The 15,569-nt window shown below is 36.8% G+C and overlaps 1 protein-coding gene and 1 pseudogene across 1 annotated transcript; both read left to right on the top strand.

The window, feature by feature from the left end:
* The first annotated feature begins 491 nt into the window (after nt 1–491).
* Nucleotides 492–2,752, top strand: LOC111167455 (olfactory receptor 8B3-like). The gene is given in 3 exon segments (XM_022560356.2): nt 492–2,332; nt 2,335–2,450; nt 2,452–2,752. Coding segments are annotated over 3 exon segments (939 nt in total). The 5' UTR covers nt 492–1,585; the 3' UTR covers nt 2,528–2,752.
* Nucleotides 2,753–12,121: 9,369 nt separating this feature from the next.
* Nucleotides 12,122–15,183, top strand: LOC149748829 (olfactory receptor 8B3-like; annotated as a pseudogene).
* The last annotated feature ends 386 nt before the right edge of the window (nt 15,184–15,569 follow it).

Genomic DNA, 15,569 nt, shown 5'->3' with positions numbered 1-15,569 from the left:
ACTTAAATTCTTGAAACTAATTTTACCTAGAATTATAATTAGTGAATTTTCAATGACATTAATTATTTGCATCTTTATAAGAGACAGCAGAGGAGCCTTTCTCCTATGCTCTGGGGAATGTATAATCCCTGATGGGAAATTAACATTTACTGTAACAATTAGGGTGTAAACACAGACACATTTCTCCCCTGCAGAGCGTATCATGATGGGAAAGTCCTGGGGGACCCCTATACCTGAATTTCTAATCAGGTCCAAAAGAATTATAAGCCTTAAGCAAATGCTGTGTGCTCTATGACATTGTGGCTCAGATGTGAAGCCTGTGGTTTCCCTTCATGATCTCTTAGTAAATTTATAACCACAAGTTTGATCTAAATCATAGACTGACTCTTGGAACATTCATACTGTGAGATCTATGCTATGACTCTTTTCCAGGGAAGGAAGAAGATTCTGTGACTACATCTGCTCAGCTTTGATATCTCCAAGGCCAGTTCTTCTTTCAGGACAGCGGAGGTAAAACACGTATAAAGGGTCAGCACTGAATTCCCTCAATGGTTGCAGAGTGAGATAACCAAGTTTCTATACTTGCTTACTCCCTCTGTTGCTGAAAAATGAGAAGTATTTATATTGAATAACAAGAAACTCCAAAGTCTGAAGCTCTGACTCTACTGCCTGTATTGTTCGCAGCATACACTCTGTGTTGACTCCATCTTCATTCTGGGAGCAGGAGAACGAGCAGTTCCACGTGACAAATCCAGACAGCAACATCAGAAGAAATTAGTGTTTTTTTTCTAAAATTTTTTTATTGAAATGTATAAACAGAGGAAAGTTGATATATCATAATAAGTATACAGCTTGAAGTGTTTTCACAAACTTAATAACTAACTTAATCACTCAAATTAATATTTCTCATTCATGCCATCCTACAAAACCTAGGAAAGCACATCCACCTTTCTTTATTCATTCGCTGTCCAGCTAGGATAGAGCAGAGGAGGAGAATGTGTGGAAACACTGGAATATATGGTTAAGTATAAAACTTAGGTTACTAAGGTTCACCTCAATACCTGTTATCAATTATTAACTTCCTGGATTCTTATAGTAAAGTATCTGAAAACCTTAGAGACTATGAGAGACTTCCTGGTAGCAGAATATCTGTATGGTCTCTTCCCTGTAGGGATCCTTTCTTGATGGTCAAAACAGGGGACCTGAGGTACCTAGCAGGGTAATGGAAACATGAGTAGGAACTAGGAAGTGATGAATCAGATGAATAGGGGGGAGAAATGGGGATACATTCCCACCACTGAAGCCCATCAGCAAGTAGGCTTGTTCCTCAGCTACCCCATCCCTCTATCTTCTAGTAAGATAGAGCAGTTGTTTGTCACATGCAGTTCATGCAATGAAAGACAGTGATTTAAATGTTGAGGGGTGTGTACCTTCAGACCTTATGAAGCAAAGGAGGACTTATGTGATTTCTGCCAGTCTGAGTCTCTTTCTCATAAAGCCCATATAAAAGAGAGTTTGTAAGAACAGAGCTGGGTTCCCTATTGATGGAGTTTTCTTCTATTCTCACAGATTTCCAAAGTTGAGAATGCTGGCTAGAAATGACTCCTTAGTGCCTAAATTTATTCTTGCTGGATTAACAGACCGTCCAGAGCTCCAGCAGCCCCTCTCTTACCTGTTTCTAATGATCTACATTGTCACCATGGTGGGCAACCTGGGCTCGATCATTCTTATTGGTCTAAATTCTCATCTCCACACCCCCGTGTACTATTTAGTCTTCAACTTATCCTTCATTGATCTCTGTTACTCCTTTGTTTTCACCCCCCAGATGCTGATGAACTTTGTATTCAGGAAGAATATCATCTCCTATGTTGGGTGCATGACTCAGCTGTTTTTCTTTCTCTTTTTTGTCATCTCTGAGTGCTATATGTTGACCTCAATGGCCTGTGATCGCTATGTGGCCATCTGTACTACAATGCTATATAAGGTCACCATATCCCATAAGGTCTGTTTGGTGCTATCTTTGGCTGTGTATGTGATGGGGTTTACTGGAGCCTCTGCCCACACAGGGTGCATGCTTAGATGAACCTTCTGCAGTGTTAATATCAACCATTACTTGTGTGACATCCTCCCATTCCTCCAAGTCTCTTGCACCAGCACTTATGTCAGTGAGGTGGTAGTTCTCATTGTTATGGGTATTAATATCACAGTACCCAGTTTCACCATCCTAGTTTCTTACATCTTCATCCTTACTAGCATTCTTCATATCAAATCTGCTCAGGGAAGATCGAAAGCCTTCAGCACGTGTAGCTCCCACATCATTGCTCTTTCTCTTTTTTTTTTGGTTCAGCAGCATTCATGTACCTTAAATATTCTTCTCCTGGATCTATGGAGCAGGGAAAAGTTTCTTCTGTTTTTTATACTAATGTGGGACCCATGCTCAGTCCTCTGATTTAGTTTGAGGGACAAAGATGTCAGAGTTGCACTGAGAAAATCCCTGTTTAAAATCCAGAGGAGAAACATGTTCTAATTACAAACAACAATAATGTAAAGATATTCAATTTTTATTGTCTTCGAAGATGATATTTGTTCATAACTGTGTTTCTTCTACAGATTGTGTTATATGTGGTATAATAGACTTGTCTCATCACTTTCCTTATAGCTTGTCTAACTTTTCCTACTTATCTCTTGCACCTTGTACCAGTTTCCTAAATAACTAGTAGCATCTTTATAAGAGGAAAATATGAACTGATTTTTTTCATACTATCTTTGTCTCCTGGGCTATTCCTAATCTGGACAAATATGGTGAGTTTCATAAATACATAAAGTTAAAATTAGAGCTTGCTGTTCTAGACACAGAAGTGCCCAAACACTGCAGAATAATTGTCTTTTAAAACAATATTGTTCCTGGTATAGGAAGAAGGATTCAAAGAAATGTCTTCATTGCAAATTGCATATATAGCTTAAAGTAGGATCAGATCCTTCTGATGTTATCATTTTGTTCTATTTTTCATACCACTTTTCCTTTTATTATTATTACTTTTCTTGTTCCCTTTGAAAATGGCCAAATCTGTTTTACATGCCACCTGCTTCTGAGAACCTCTATAAGGCAAATGCCTTTAATATTGAAGAGAATACATATAACACCACCATTTATTGCCAAACATGGCATTAAGAGGGGATGATTAGAAGAATAATACATATGTATCTCAGGATCCCAGTAAGCATAATGGGTGGTTTATTATAAAATTTGTGTTTATTACTCTCTAAAATGACACCAGATATTTTGAAAAAAGCACATGGTTTTACTGTCAATTTTGTTTTTTATCACTTTAGGAAAATACTACACATGGTGTTAGGAGAACCATTTTAGCCATGTTTCACTTATCCAGTGCAGTATCATGAAAAAAGTTGTGTATTAATATAGTAAACCATATTCCTAGCAACATTTTTTGAACATACTTAAACCTCGTCTCACCAGTAAGGCAATAAATATATTTACCTAGATGCTTCTCCCTATAATTTCCCTATTTCTCCAATGCTTTTCCCATTCATATATTTAGAGTATCAAATATAGTGGTAGGTCAAAAATATTCTTGTTGAATTGGATTATCTTGTTTGAATAATAACTAATACATTTAATGTTATAAATAATAATTAATAAAATATAGTAATAAATGACAATAACAAAAAATAAGTCAGAAAGAACTTTGGGGTATAATTTCTTTTGAGGAGTAAAGTGTGGCAACCATAGAGAGGTGCTGCTAACTCCCTTTCAGTAGAGCCACCTGTGGGGAGCATCATTGACTGTCTATAGCCGATACTCCTTTGGATCCACCATAGTGTTCAGGCAGAGTCCATGCTTACTCTAAGATGGCCTCAGCCAATGGCTTACCATGGTGGGTCATACCGGACCTGGCCAATTTCTGTGTAACGTGAATCTCTTCTGATAGGCAGTCTTTGTTTAGGGACTTCCTATCATCCTATTTGAGATTTTTTTGAACTGCACTGTGGTCTGAGGTTTTCCTACCCAATCCTTTCTTCTCTCTCTCCTTTCGTAGGTATCACACTTTCATCCTGGTCTGAAGGCTTTCTCACTGACTCCCACTCATTCCCATTTTATCCTTCACAGGCACTTACCACAATAAATGTCTTGGAAGTCTAATCATTTCTTAGCATCTGTTTCTTGGAGAACTCTAAAATGACATAGAGGACTTAACACTAACTGATTTTAAACCTTAGTTTTAGGATATGGTAATCAAGACAGATTGGTTTTGTTACAAATATAGATAAATCCATGGGACACAATAGAATATTCAGAAACAGATCCTCACTTATATAGTTGACTGATTTTTAACTGAGCAACTGTGTAAATCCGTAAGTAAAGAAAAATCATTCTAAGCAATTGATGCTGGAAATACTAACTACTCATGAGGAAAACAATGAACTTTGATCTCTACCTCACATCATACACAAAAATTAATTTTAAATAGATCAAAACTATACACATGAAACTTTAACATTAACCTTCTAGAAGAAAACATAGAAAAGTATGTTAGTGTAGGCACAGATTTCTTAAACATATTCTGGAAAGCACTAAATCTAAAAGAAAAAAAAGAAAATGAGTTTCATTTAAATTAGAACATCTGTTTATCAAAAAAATATTTATAGGCAAGACACAGACTGGAAGAATATTTGCAAAACATATATTTGATAAAGGTATTGTATCCAGAATATATAACAAATTAATTAAAATGTATCTCAGTGATAAAAAGATCACATCATATATTGGCAAATGATTTGAAAGACACATCCCAAATGAACATATGTAAATAGCCAATAAGCACATGGAAATGGGCCTAACTTGGTAAACCCCCTTATGTATAGTGAATAGCTGGACAACAGTTCCTTAACAGCTGTAGTATCCTCCCTCACTTTATTGCCCAGACTTTGCCCCTTGAGTGGCTCAAGCACTTGTCAGGCCTTCTTCTTGGTCTCCCTCCATGTTGGGCCTTGCACCCTCTTGGAGCCTCTATTGCAGAGGTCCAAGCACCAGCTGTGGGGCATCTCCAAACCCTCCATTAATCCAAGCACCAATCCTATAGAGCTTCTCCTCTTAGATTCTAGAATCTGGTTATGCTTCTTATTCTTTCTGTTTGTTCTATCAGTTCTGGGTAGCTATTTTTTATAGGTTACTAGTCTTTATGTTTTCTCTGCTTCATCTTTTGCTCTTTCCTCCTTGCAATGTCTATATATCCAATTATCTTTTTTTTTTTTTTTTTTTTTTTGCGGTACGTGGGCCTCTCACTGTTGTGGCCTCTCCCGTTGCGGAGCACAGGCTCCGGACGCCCAGGCTCAGCGGCCATGGCTCACGGGCCCAGCCGCTCCACGGCATGTGGGATCCTCCCGGACCAGGGCACGAACCCGTGTCCCCTGCATTGGCAGGCGGACTCTCAACCACTGCGCCACCAGGGAAGCCCTGAAACAGGGAACACCTTTTATGTGATTTTGTTGGACTGACTTGCCCATCTCACAAGACATATCCTGTCTAATTAGCACATGCCAAACTGGATCAGTGATTAGTCAGAAATAGTCATTTGACTACAGTCTTTTCTGCCAAAATTATTTAAACAAACTTTTCTTCTTGTAGTTACTGAATTGGTAAGATTAAATCTAGGGATTCTAGTAGTCCTGTTTTCACTACATGGGGAGAGTTCATCTGAGGTTAAAATGCAGTAGAACCAAGCAGACAAAACGCGTGGAGAGAGACACGCCTCCATGAATGGTTGGCCCTGTCCAGCCAAATAAAAGGCCATGTATATTCATGACTTACCAGTTTCACACACTTTTTGGGATTATGTTGGTTTATGTAGGCAAAATATAGTTGCAGGCATGACACATGCCTTGTAGTCTGAATGTGATATCCAATTTCCCAGCACACTCTGCTGGCAGTATGAGTCAGTAAAATGCCTGGCTCGGTCTGTGAATCAGGTTGACTTTATATTCTTTTGATCAACATGGCAAAAATGATCATTTAAAATTATTAAAATCACAACTCATATAAAACTAAAATGATTAAAAATTCAATTGTAGTGTTTTAAAAATAACTATAATTATAGAATTTGAAGTAAAAATTATTTCAATATATCAAGCGTTTTTAAAACACCTTTAGGATATTTGGAAGTATTATGTCCATAACTTGATGAATTTCTTGAAGATATGGGTAGATATGGCTTTATTATCCTTCTGTATATGCTGCATAAATACAATTTTAATTGGGAAAAATGTTTGTTTTCTTCATGCGGTATCCCCAGATGAATTCACATTAAAGGCATCGAGCCTAGAGTATATCCTAGACAGATGCTCTCAGAAGGGTAAGAATAGAATGTGTCTGACGTGATGGCATATACCGTACTTTGGCCAGCGTCAAGAATGGTCAGCCAAGTGAGGCACTCACTGCTCTATTTCAACAGCCCGACCAAAAAGGCACTCCACCACCTGCTTACCAGCTACAGCAGCCACACGCAGAGGGGTCAGTGCCTGTGGTGGACCAGAGTCCCACAGGGATGCTGGGGGAGTCTGTTTCAGGTGCCCAGGAGCACAGTGCTTGGCCTGTGGTGGATGCCAGGCAAGAAGTCCTGATGTTCACAGCTCCAGGCAGATGCCCTAGTCTCTGACTCCCCATTTCACATACTTCTGTCCATCTCCAGCCAATTTATCCTTTTCGTGGCATCTAAACTAGTTGAAGTGTGATTGCTCTAAGAATGCACACGCCTTCTGCAAATTGGGTTTCTGTTATTTTGAAATATTTGAAATGAAAAAGCAAAATTAGTTCCAAATTTGTTTAACATTAAATTTGTCAGTAAAAAGAAAATAACTCACATTATTTAAATATGATTTCAACGGCAAAGTTTTAAATGGTGGTAAGAATGATCTAAACTCTACCACTTATGCATACAAAATTTCTCATTGATGATGATTATAAAAGAAATTGGAGATATAGTCATTAAAAATTCTTGCTCAAGAATTGCAAATAACTATTTCAAGCACAAAGCCTGTTAACAAAGAAATTATATTCCAGAAGCAAGTACCAATTTTCATTTAGAATTATGAGTATATTTTATTTGGGAATGTTATTTAATAAAAAATGATAAATCTCATTTAAGAGATATTTTTGATGTTTGAATAATTTACATTATTATAGTAGGTAATGAATATACCAACTTTTCTGATTTTACCATCAAATATATCCTGAAAACTTCATAATACATACATTTTCAATTTAATAAATAATGCAAAATTTATATAATCACAAACCAGTTCATAAAATAGAATATTGTAGAATATTTTATTCAGTATTTTTAGCTGTTTTGAGTGGGTGGTAGACCCAATAGCCTAGCCCAACAATACCAGAAATGACAGTTGTTAAATAGCTTATTTAATCAACTTTGTTCTCAAATTAGATTAGGTGGTAAGGGGGCATTCACTGTATAGTGATACTTTAGGTGGATGTCTTCAGCTGTTATGTCTTCAAATATTTTTCTACCACTCCTCCTCTCTGCTGTCTGGGACTCCAATTACATATGAGGTTACTCCAATTACATAATATGATATCTTAGGGCTCACTGATGCTCTGTTCATTCTTTTCTAGGCTTTTTTTGTTGTCTCTGGATATCATTTTGGTTACTTTCTATTGCTGTTCTTTAAGTTCACTCATCGTTTCTTCTGATGTGGTGTTAACTCCATTCAACACATTTATTTTTACATAAATTTTTTAGAATTATTTTAGATTTATAGAAGAATTGTTAATGTAACACAGAGAGTTACTATATACTTCATATCTTGTTCCTCTTGCTATCTTACATTAGTGTGATACATATGTCACAGTTAGTGAACCAATATTGATAATTATTGTTAAAGTCCATACTTTATCCAGATTTTCTTAGTTTTTACCTAATGTCCCTTTTCTATCCTAGGATCCCATTTGGGATACCACATTGCGTTGATTAGTCATGTCTCATTGGGTTCCTCTTGGCTGTCACATTTTCTCAGACTTACCATGTTTTGGATAACTTTGACAGTTTTGAAGAGTATTAGTCAGGTATTTTGTAGAATATCCCTCAATTGGGATTTCTAATGTTTTTCTCATGATTATTTTTGGATTCTGTACTTTTTTGGATTTGGTGTATTTTTCATTTCACACGTTGTATTTTTCAGATCCAGGAAGTCAATATGGGCCTTGTCATGCCTTGACATTTTTTTTCTTGAATATATAGAATATATTAATAACAGCTCTTTTTTTTCTTGTCTGCTGATTTTAAAATATGTTATTTTCAGTATGTTTCTACAGATTGAGGTTTTTCCTCATTGTGGATTGAATTTTCCTGCTTTTTGCATGCCAAGTTTTAAGCTAGTTTTTAGTTGGATTTCCTGTTATTTTAAACATGAAATGTTGCCATATTTTTAAACTGAAATTACTCATTTGTAAATTTTTTATAAGAAAGATAAAAAGAGATTGAAGCTTGGCTGTCACTATTGGTGATAGAAACACAAACACACTGTAATAATTGGCAGGGCTTATGGAGCACAAGCTTAAATGGGAAGTGATTAATGTCCCAGTTGTATCTGATTATTTTTTTTCTCGGTTTTCTTTCTTTATGTCAACTTCATTGAATTTCCCCAGGTTGGAGACATGGATTCAATATAAGTCAGAATATTCTTTATGGAAACACCCAAGCCCAATCCTGTGTAAGACTACTGACCCATCTGGTCCAGTATTAAGCCTCTAAGGTTGGTACGGAAAGGTGTGGATTGGCCTACCCATACTGATAGTAGATATTAGAGATGTGTTACAAAAACACAGACTAGTTTTCCATAGTAAGTCCTGAGAGATCTACTGAACAATATATTGTTTAAACTATTGAGCTGTATAAATTTTTACACAAATAAATTTTCCTTATAAAGTTTTATAAAAACATTTCAAATTATATTTTATGAGGTCTAGTTTACATATAGTAAAATATACAAATATGAGGTCTACAGCTTGATGACTTTTTACCTAAGTATAAACTCATTTAATCACCACCCAGAAAAAGATACAGAACATTTCCATGACCCCAGAAATTTCCCTTATGTCACTTTCTAGTCAATAGACAAATCCCATACACCAGTTGAGGTAACCATTGCTCTCATTTCTATCACTTTAATTTTGCCTGCTATTTAAAATCTTATAAATAAAGTCATACTGTTTATACTCTTTTGAGTCTGCCATCTTCGTTCAACATAATGATTTTTGTATTTCAACCATATTGGTGCATGTATCAGAACATTGTTTTATGAGAAATATCTCACTGAATGTATTTTCTACAATTTCCTTATCTATTCTCTTATTGATGGAAATTTGGCTATTGAAATAAAACCTCAGTGAACATTCTTGTACAAGTATTTTTTCTGACTTATGCACTAACTTCTCTGTATATGTGATAGCCGTGGAATGTCTGGATCAGATGCTACATATGGTGCAACTTTATTAGAAAATACCAATTTGTTTTCCAAAGTACCTATATAATTTTACTCTTCTAACAGCAGTGTATGAAAGTTCCAGGTGTTCCACATCCACATGTTCACTTGGTATAGACAGTAATTTTAGCCATTCTAGTGTGTATGCAGTGGTATCTCATTATAATATTAATTTGCATTTTCCTTAGGACAAAGGATGTTGAGATACATTTTTTCAAATTTATTAATATTTGAGCCTGTATTGCTTCTTGGAATGATAACTTTAAACCGTTTTTAAATACATATTGGAAAAAAAGAAATACAATTGTCTGTGTTCTCAGATGACATGATTGTCTCTGTAGACAGTCCCTCAAAATTGACAGCAACAACTACAAAACAAACAAATGAACAAAAAAACCTCTTGGAACTAATAAGTAGCTAGAGGAGAGTCACAGGATACAAAGTTAACATACAAAGGTTAATAGCTTTCCTATATACCAAGCACTGGATGATTGGAATTTGTAATGAAAAACTCAATACTATTCATATTGTCACCCCACCCCTACCCTCCAAAAAGAAGAAGTGCTTAGTTATAAGTCTAACAAAATATATAAAGGATCTATATGTGGAAAACTACAAAACTCTAATAAAAGTAATAAAAAATCTAAATAAATGGAAAGATACTCCGTGTTTGTGGATTAGAAGACTCAATTATGTTGTCAATTCTTCTTAACTTCATCTGTATCGTCAATGTGATCCCAATCAAAATCCCAGCAAGTTTTTGTGGATATCAACAAACTGACTCTAAAGTTTATATGGAATCGGAAAAGACCCTAAATATCAAATACAATACTGAAGGAGAACAAAGTTGTAGGACAGATACTGTCCAACTTCAGGACTCACTATAAAACTACAGTAATCAAGTCAGTGTGGTAGTGATGAAAGAAAAGACAATGGATCAGAAGAGAGAACCTGACGTTGACCGACAAAATATAGTCAACTGATCTTTGACAAAAGAGCAAAGGCAATCAATGGAATAATGGTAGTCTTCTTCACAAATGATGCTAGAAAAATCAGATGCCCATTTGCAAAAACATGAGTTTAGACACAGACTTTACACCTTTCAAAAACAAACAGGGCTTCCCTGGTGGCGCAGTGGTTGAGAATCTGCCTGCCAATACAGGGGACATGGATTCGAGCCCTGGTCTGGGACGATCCCACAGGCCACGGAGCAACTAGGCCCGTGAGCCACAACTACTGAGCCTGCGCTTCTGGAGCCTGAGGCCCGCAATGAGAGGCCGCGATAGTGAGAGGCCCGCGCACCGCGATGAAGAGTGGCCCCCGCTTGCTGCAACTAGAGAAAGCCCTCACACAGAAACGAAGACCTAACACAGCCAAAAATAAAAATTAATTAATTAATTAATTTAAAAAAAAAAAAGAGTAGAGGCTTCTTCCTTCAGCTCTACCATGCTGTTTATCCATTGAACTTCCAGTCAGAAGACCTGGGTTTACCTCAGGTTCTGTCACTAACAGTCAAATCTTGCATGGATCACTTCACTTCTACTGACTTTTGTTTAAAAAACAAAACAAACAAACAAAAAAAACCAGAATCAGGACCAGAATCTAGGACCCCACCCAAGATCTGCTGAATTAGATTTTGCCTTCCCATTTTCTTCCTGACACTTGCAGATTTAACTTTCTTTCCATTATATATTTACATTTAAAAATATATTATTAGCCAGTGATTCCAGATGCTTGCAGCAGCTTAGCTCAGTGTGACATAATACTGCAAATTAAAATTCTATTTAGTTAAAAAAGGTTTACATTTTTTGCATCTTTATGATAATATAGTATGGTATAAAACTTAAATTACCACTGACATTGATAAAGTAGAACATATCGGGCTTGAGTTACTTAAAAAGGAGCCAGGAATTAACAAAAGATACCATGGTATATCTCAGTGAAAAGGATCAGGCTACTGTGACCATCATGTAGGTAGAAGAAAGGAGGGTAATAGGTAGTTTTGCAATGTAAGAATAAGCTCAGAGTATCTCTACACTCATTCTCTGCCTGTATTTACACTGGTTGTGTTAAAAGTGAAAGAATGACCTTTAATTCTAATTTAGTACCTTGCTATAAACTTTTCTTGTAATGTGATTTGATGTAATATAAACTTAAAGGGAGTGTTTCTGGTTCTTGCATCACCTAAATAAGAGTTCTTAACATTTCCAGGAAATAAAATAGTTTTACTGAATCTCTAAGGTCCTCATCAAGGCTAAGCCCAAGAATGTCTGTCTTGTGAGACACATTTCAAGTTTGCCCTAAGGAATTTTTAGTCCCCTTGTAATTTCTAAGGGTCTGATGATAATAATTGGGACTCATTTTTGTAATGATTAGGTTTTCAACTATCCTACGTGTAAAACCCATATGAGGGATTTCCCACATGTATTTCTTGCCTCTCTGCTCTTTTTCTTTTTATTCTTTCTCATTGAGTTCACCTGATTCCATGGCTTTAACCTCTGTGGAAATGGTCCCCAAATATTTTTCTCAGATTCTGGTCTTCCTCTTGAGCATTATTTAGCCTTATTTAGGTTGTATACTTCTACTTGCTTGTCCAGCTGGCAACTCAAGATCACCATGTTCAAAGCTGAATGCCTATTGTTTATGAATATTTCCATTCTTTCTGAATTCTCTCTGTAGTTAACACCATAATTTAACCAAGCACCTAGGCTAATATCTTTGGGATTTTTTTGGTCTACTTCTATCCCCTTTGTGAGAAGTTCTGATGACTCTTTCCTTTCAGTGTCTCTTGCATGTGTTTGTTTCTTGGAATTGCTCACAGTAGCACTGTTAATTCAGGGCATTTTTATCATTCATTGACTATTGTAATTGCCTCTTGCGAGTCACCTTGCCTCCGGTCTCTCTTATGCCAGTCCATTCTGCCAGCCATTGCCATATTACTCTTTCTAAGCTTGCACTTAGATTATTTCAATCCTGTGTCAGAAAAGAAGTAAAAATGTCGAATGGTTCCTAATGGCCTCTCATAGTGAGCTGACCTTGATTTTGGCATTTGAAAACTTCCTGTATTGACCCAAATCTGCCTTTTGATCTGAGTCTTAGGCAGTCAGGGAGAGACATTGAGACCTTTCTGAGAGTCTGTGGAAGTCCTCTTTGTGACATTCAGGGAGGATGGAAATTATATTCTTTTCTCTGAGCTTAGCAACTTTGATCTGAGTCTGTGTTGCATTCAGCAGGGACCTTTCTGAGAGCTTGTGGAAGTCTGACAGTCTGGGGGGATGGAAGTTACTTTATTTCTCTGAGCTCAGTTAATCCAGCAGGATTGAGGTCCCCATGTAAAAGGGTGAGTGTTGAATTTTATCTGTCATGTTATTCTTCCAAACCTCATCTCAGAAAGCCAAGGACTCCCTGAAATGACATACCTTCTCTCTGCTGAGACAATCATGGATCATTAGGTGGGCCTGGTAAGGTATCAAAGCAGAAGTGGAGCAGAGATGCTGTAGTCATGAGTGGTCACAGGGTTACTGAATCTTATCCCTGTAGAACTTGCTCGTTAGTGTTTTTGATATATATTATCTTTAAAAATTCCCTCAGCCTTTACACAAAGGAGAAAACAAAGGCACACAGAGGGTTGGCTTGGGTTCATTCTCCTATTCTGGGTCTCAACCTAATTATAGTGGGATTGGGTGGAGAGAGCTGGGTACTCATTTTAATGTTACCCTTTGTCCTGTTCCCACAGATATGTCCTAGGGAAGAATGGCCCCAGGGAACGACTCTTCAGTGACTGAGTTTATCCTGCTGGGTTTAACACAACAGCCAGAACTCCAGCTGCCTCTCTTTTTCATTTTCCTAGGAATATATCTGGTCTCCGTGGTGGGGAACATTGGCTTGATTATTCTGATTGGTCTGAACCCTCACCTGCACACTCCCATGTATTACTTTCTCTTCAACTTTTCCTTCATTGATCTCTGCTGCTCCTCTGTCATCACCCCTAAAATACTGATGAGTTTTGTAAACCAAAACGTCATCTCTTAAGCAGAGTGCATGGTTCAGCTTTGTTTCTTCTCCTTCTTTGTTATTGAAAAGTGCTGTATTTTGACGTTAATGGCCTAAGATCGATATGTGGCTTTCTGTAAGCCCCTGCTTTACAAGGTCTCCATGTCCCATCAGGTCTGCCTCACACAGATGGTGGGTGCATACGCGATGGGGCTTGTGGGTACCATGGCCCACACTGGGTGCATGCTGAGACTCTCCTTCTGTGATGGTAACATCATCGATCATTACACGTGTGACATTCCTCCTCTCCTCCAGCTCTCCTGCGCAAGCACCTACATCAATGAGCTGGTAGTTTTCGTTGTGGTGGGTGTCAATGTCATAGTGCCCAGTCTCACCAACTCCATTTATTATACCTTGATCCTCTCCAACATCCTCTGCATCTGTTCTACAGCGGGTGGGTCCAAAGCCTTCAGTACCTGCAGCTCTCACATAATTCTGGATTCTCTTTTCTTTGGATCATCAGCATTCATGTAATTGAAGCCTTTTCCTGCTGTGTCTCTGAATCGAGATAAAGTATCCACAGTTTTTTACACCATTGTGGGGCCAATGATGAATCTTTTCATTTACAGTATGAGGAACAAAGATGTCCAAGTTGCACTGAGTAAGACTTTGCATAAAAGGGTGTTCTCCTGAATGAAATCTGTGTTAGTTATTGATGCCAAATCCTCATAAGGGCAAACAACATATAAAGCTATGGAGATAATAGTAAGAAATCAAAAAAGAAATGTAAATGATTTAAAAGTGTAAATTAACTTAGTTATATAAATCACTTCTCAAGAAAATGTAAGGAAGAGGAGGATCAGCCGTTCACTTTCACCTTCTGATATTCCAATTATGCATATTTTTTGACTTTTGAAGTTGTTTCAGAGTTTTTGAATGTTCTGTTTTTCACTCTTTTTCTCTTTGGATTTGATTTTGGGAAGTTTCAATTGACTGATCTTCAAGCCACTGGTTCTTTTTCTAAACTGTGCTGGGTTTTGATGAACACATAGAAGGAATGCTTCATTTATGTTACTGTGCCTTTTATTTCTAGCATTTTCTTTTGATAGTTTTTGTTAGAGTTTCCATCCCTCTGTTTACCCATCGATTCTTACACGTTGTCTACTTTTCCCTTAGAGTCCTTAACATGTTCATTATAGACATTTTAATTTCCTGTTCAATAACTTCTACATCTCATTCTTATCTGAGTCTGGTTCTGTGGCTTGCATTACCTCTTAAGACTGTTTCTTTGTCTTGTAATATTTTGTTGAAAGATAATGTGCTGTCTCAGGTACTAACCACTTAGTTAATGGCTATTAGGGTGAGAATTTTTGGTATCCTGGCTAGGATTTTGGCTATGTTTAATTCTGTAGTGTCTATGGTTGCCAGAGTTATTTGTATGGAAATATGTTAATATAAATGTTTCAGACCTTACATGAAATTTCTAAAAATCTTATATGTTCTGGTATAATGTTATAAGTCATAATTCTAGTTATTACTTTAAAATGTATATCTCAGAAATAACTAAATTTCCTTGTCAATTGCATTATCATGAACTTTCATCAAATCTTTAACTGTGGTCATTCTTAAGTCTTTTGTCATTTACAGACAGTTCTGGGTGCACTCTGATGCTTTTGCAAAAATGTTCCTGTAAAAGGGCTTCATCTTCAAGGAACTCATGGAAAAGACTCTGACAAGTACAGGTTTTTGGTAACTGACTATACTGCTGAACTGAATGAATAAGCATTTTCAGAACTCTAATGGAAAACTGATGAACTCATAAAAGTGCTAACAAAAGATCGAGATAAAAAAAATTAATTACATGGGACTGAGTGAACTGCTGAGGATGATTACAATTTTTGTGACTTTCTGTTTGAATAAAAGAAAATCCCACAAGGACTCAGAGGCAAAAAATATACAAATCAATTTTCACTGCAAAGTAAAGGAGCTGTTACAGTGGAGGATCACTGGACTGAATGTCCATATTATGACGTAGTATGAGTGTGTTTCGTGTTTGGTAA

The sequence above is a fragment of the Delphinapterus leucas genome, chromosome 7 (assembly GCF_059928025.1).
Source record: "Delphinapterus leucas isolate spDelLeu-1000000601 "Yukka" chromosome 7, BTC_Dleu_Yukka2, whole genome shotgun sequence".
NCBI classification, from domain to species: Eukaryota; Metazoa; Chordata; class Mammalia; order Artiodactyla; family Monodontidae; genus Delphinapterus; species Delphinapterus leucas.
Note: the sequence above shows the minus strand (reverse complement) of the source record. Positions and strands in the feature narration are given on the sequence as shown.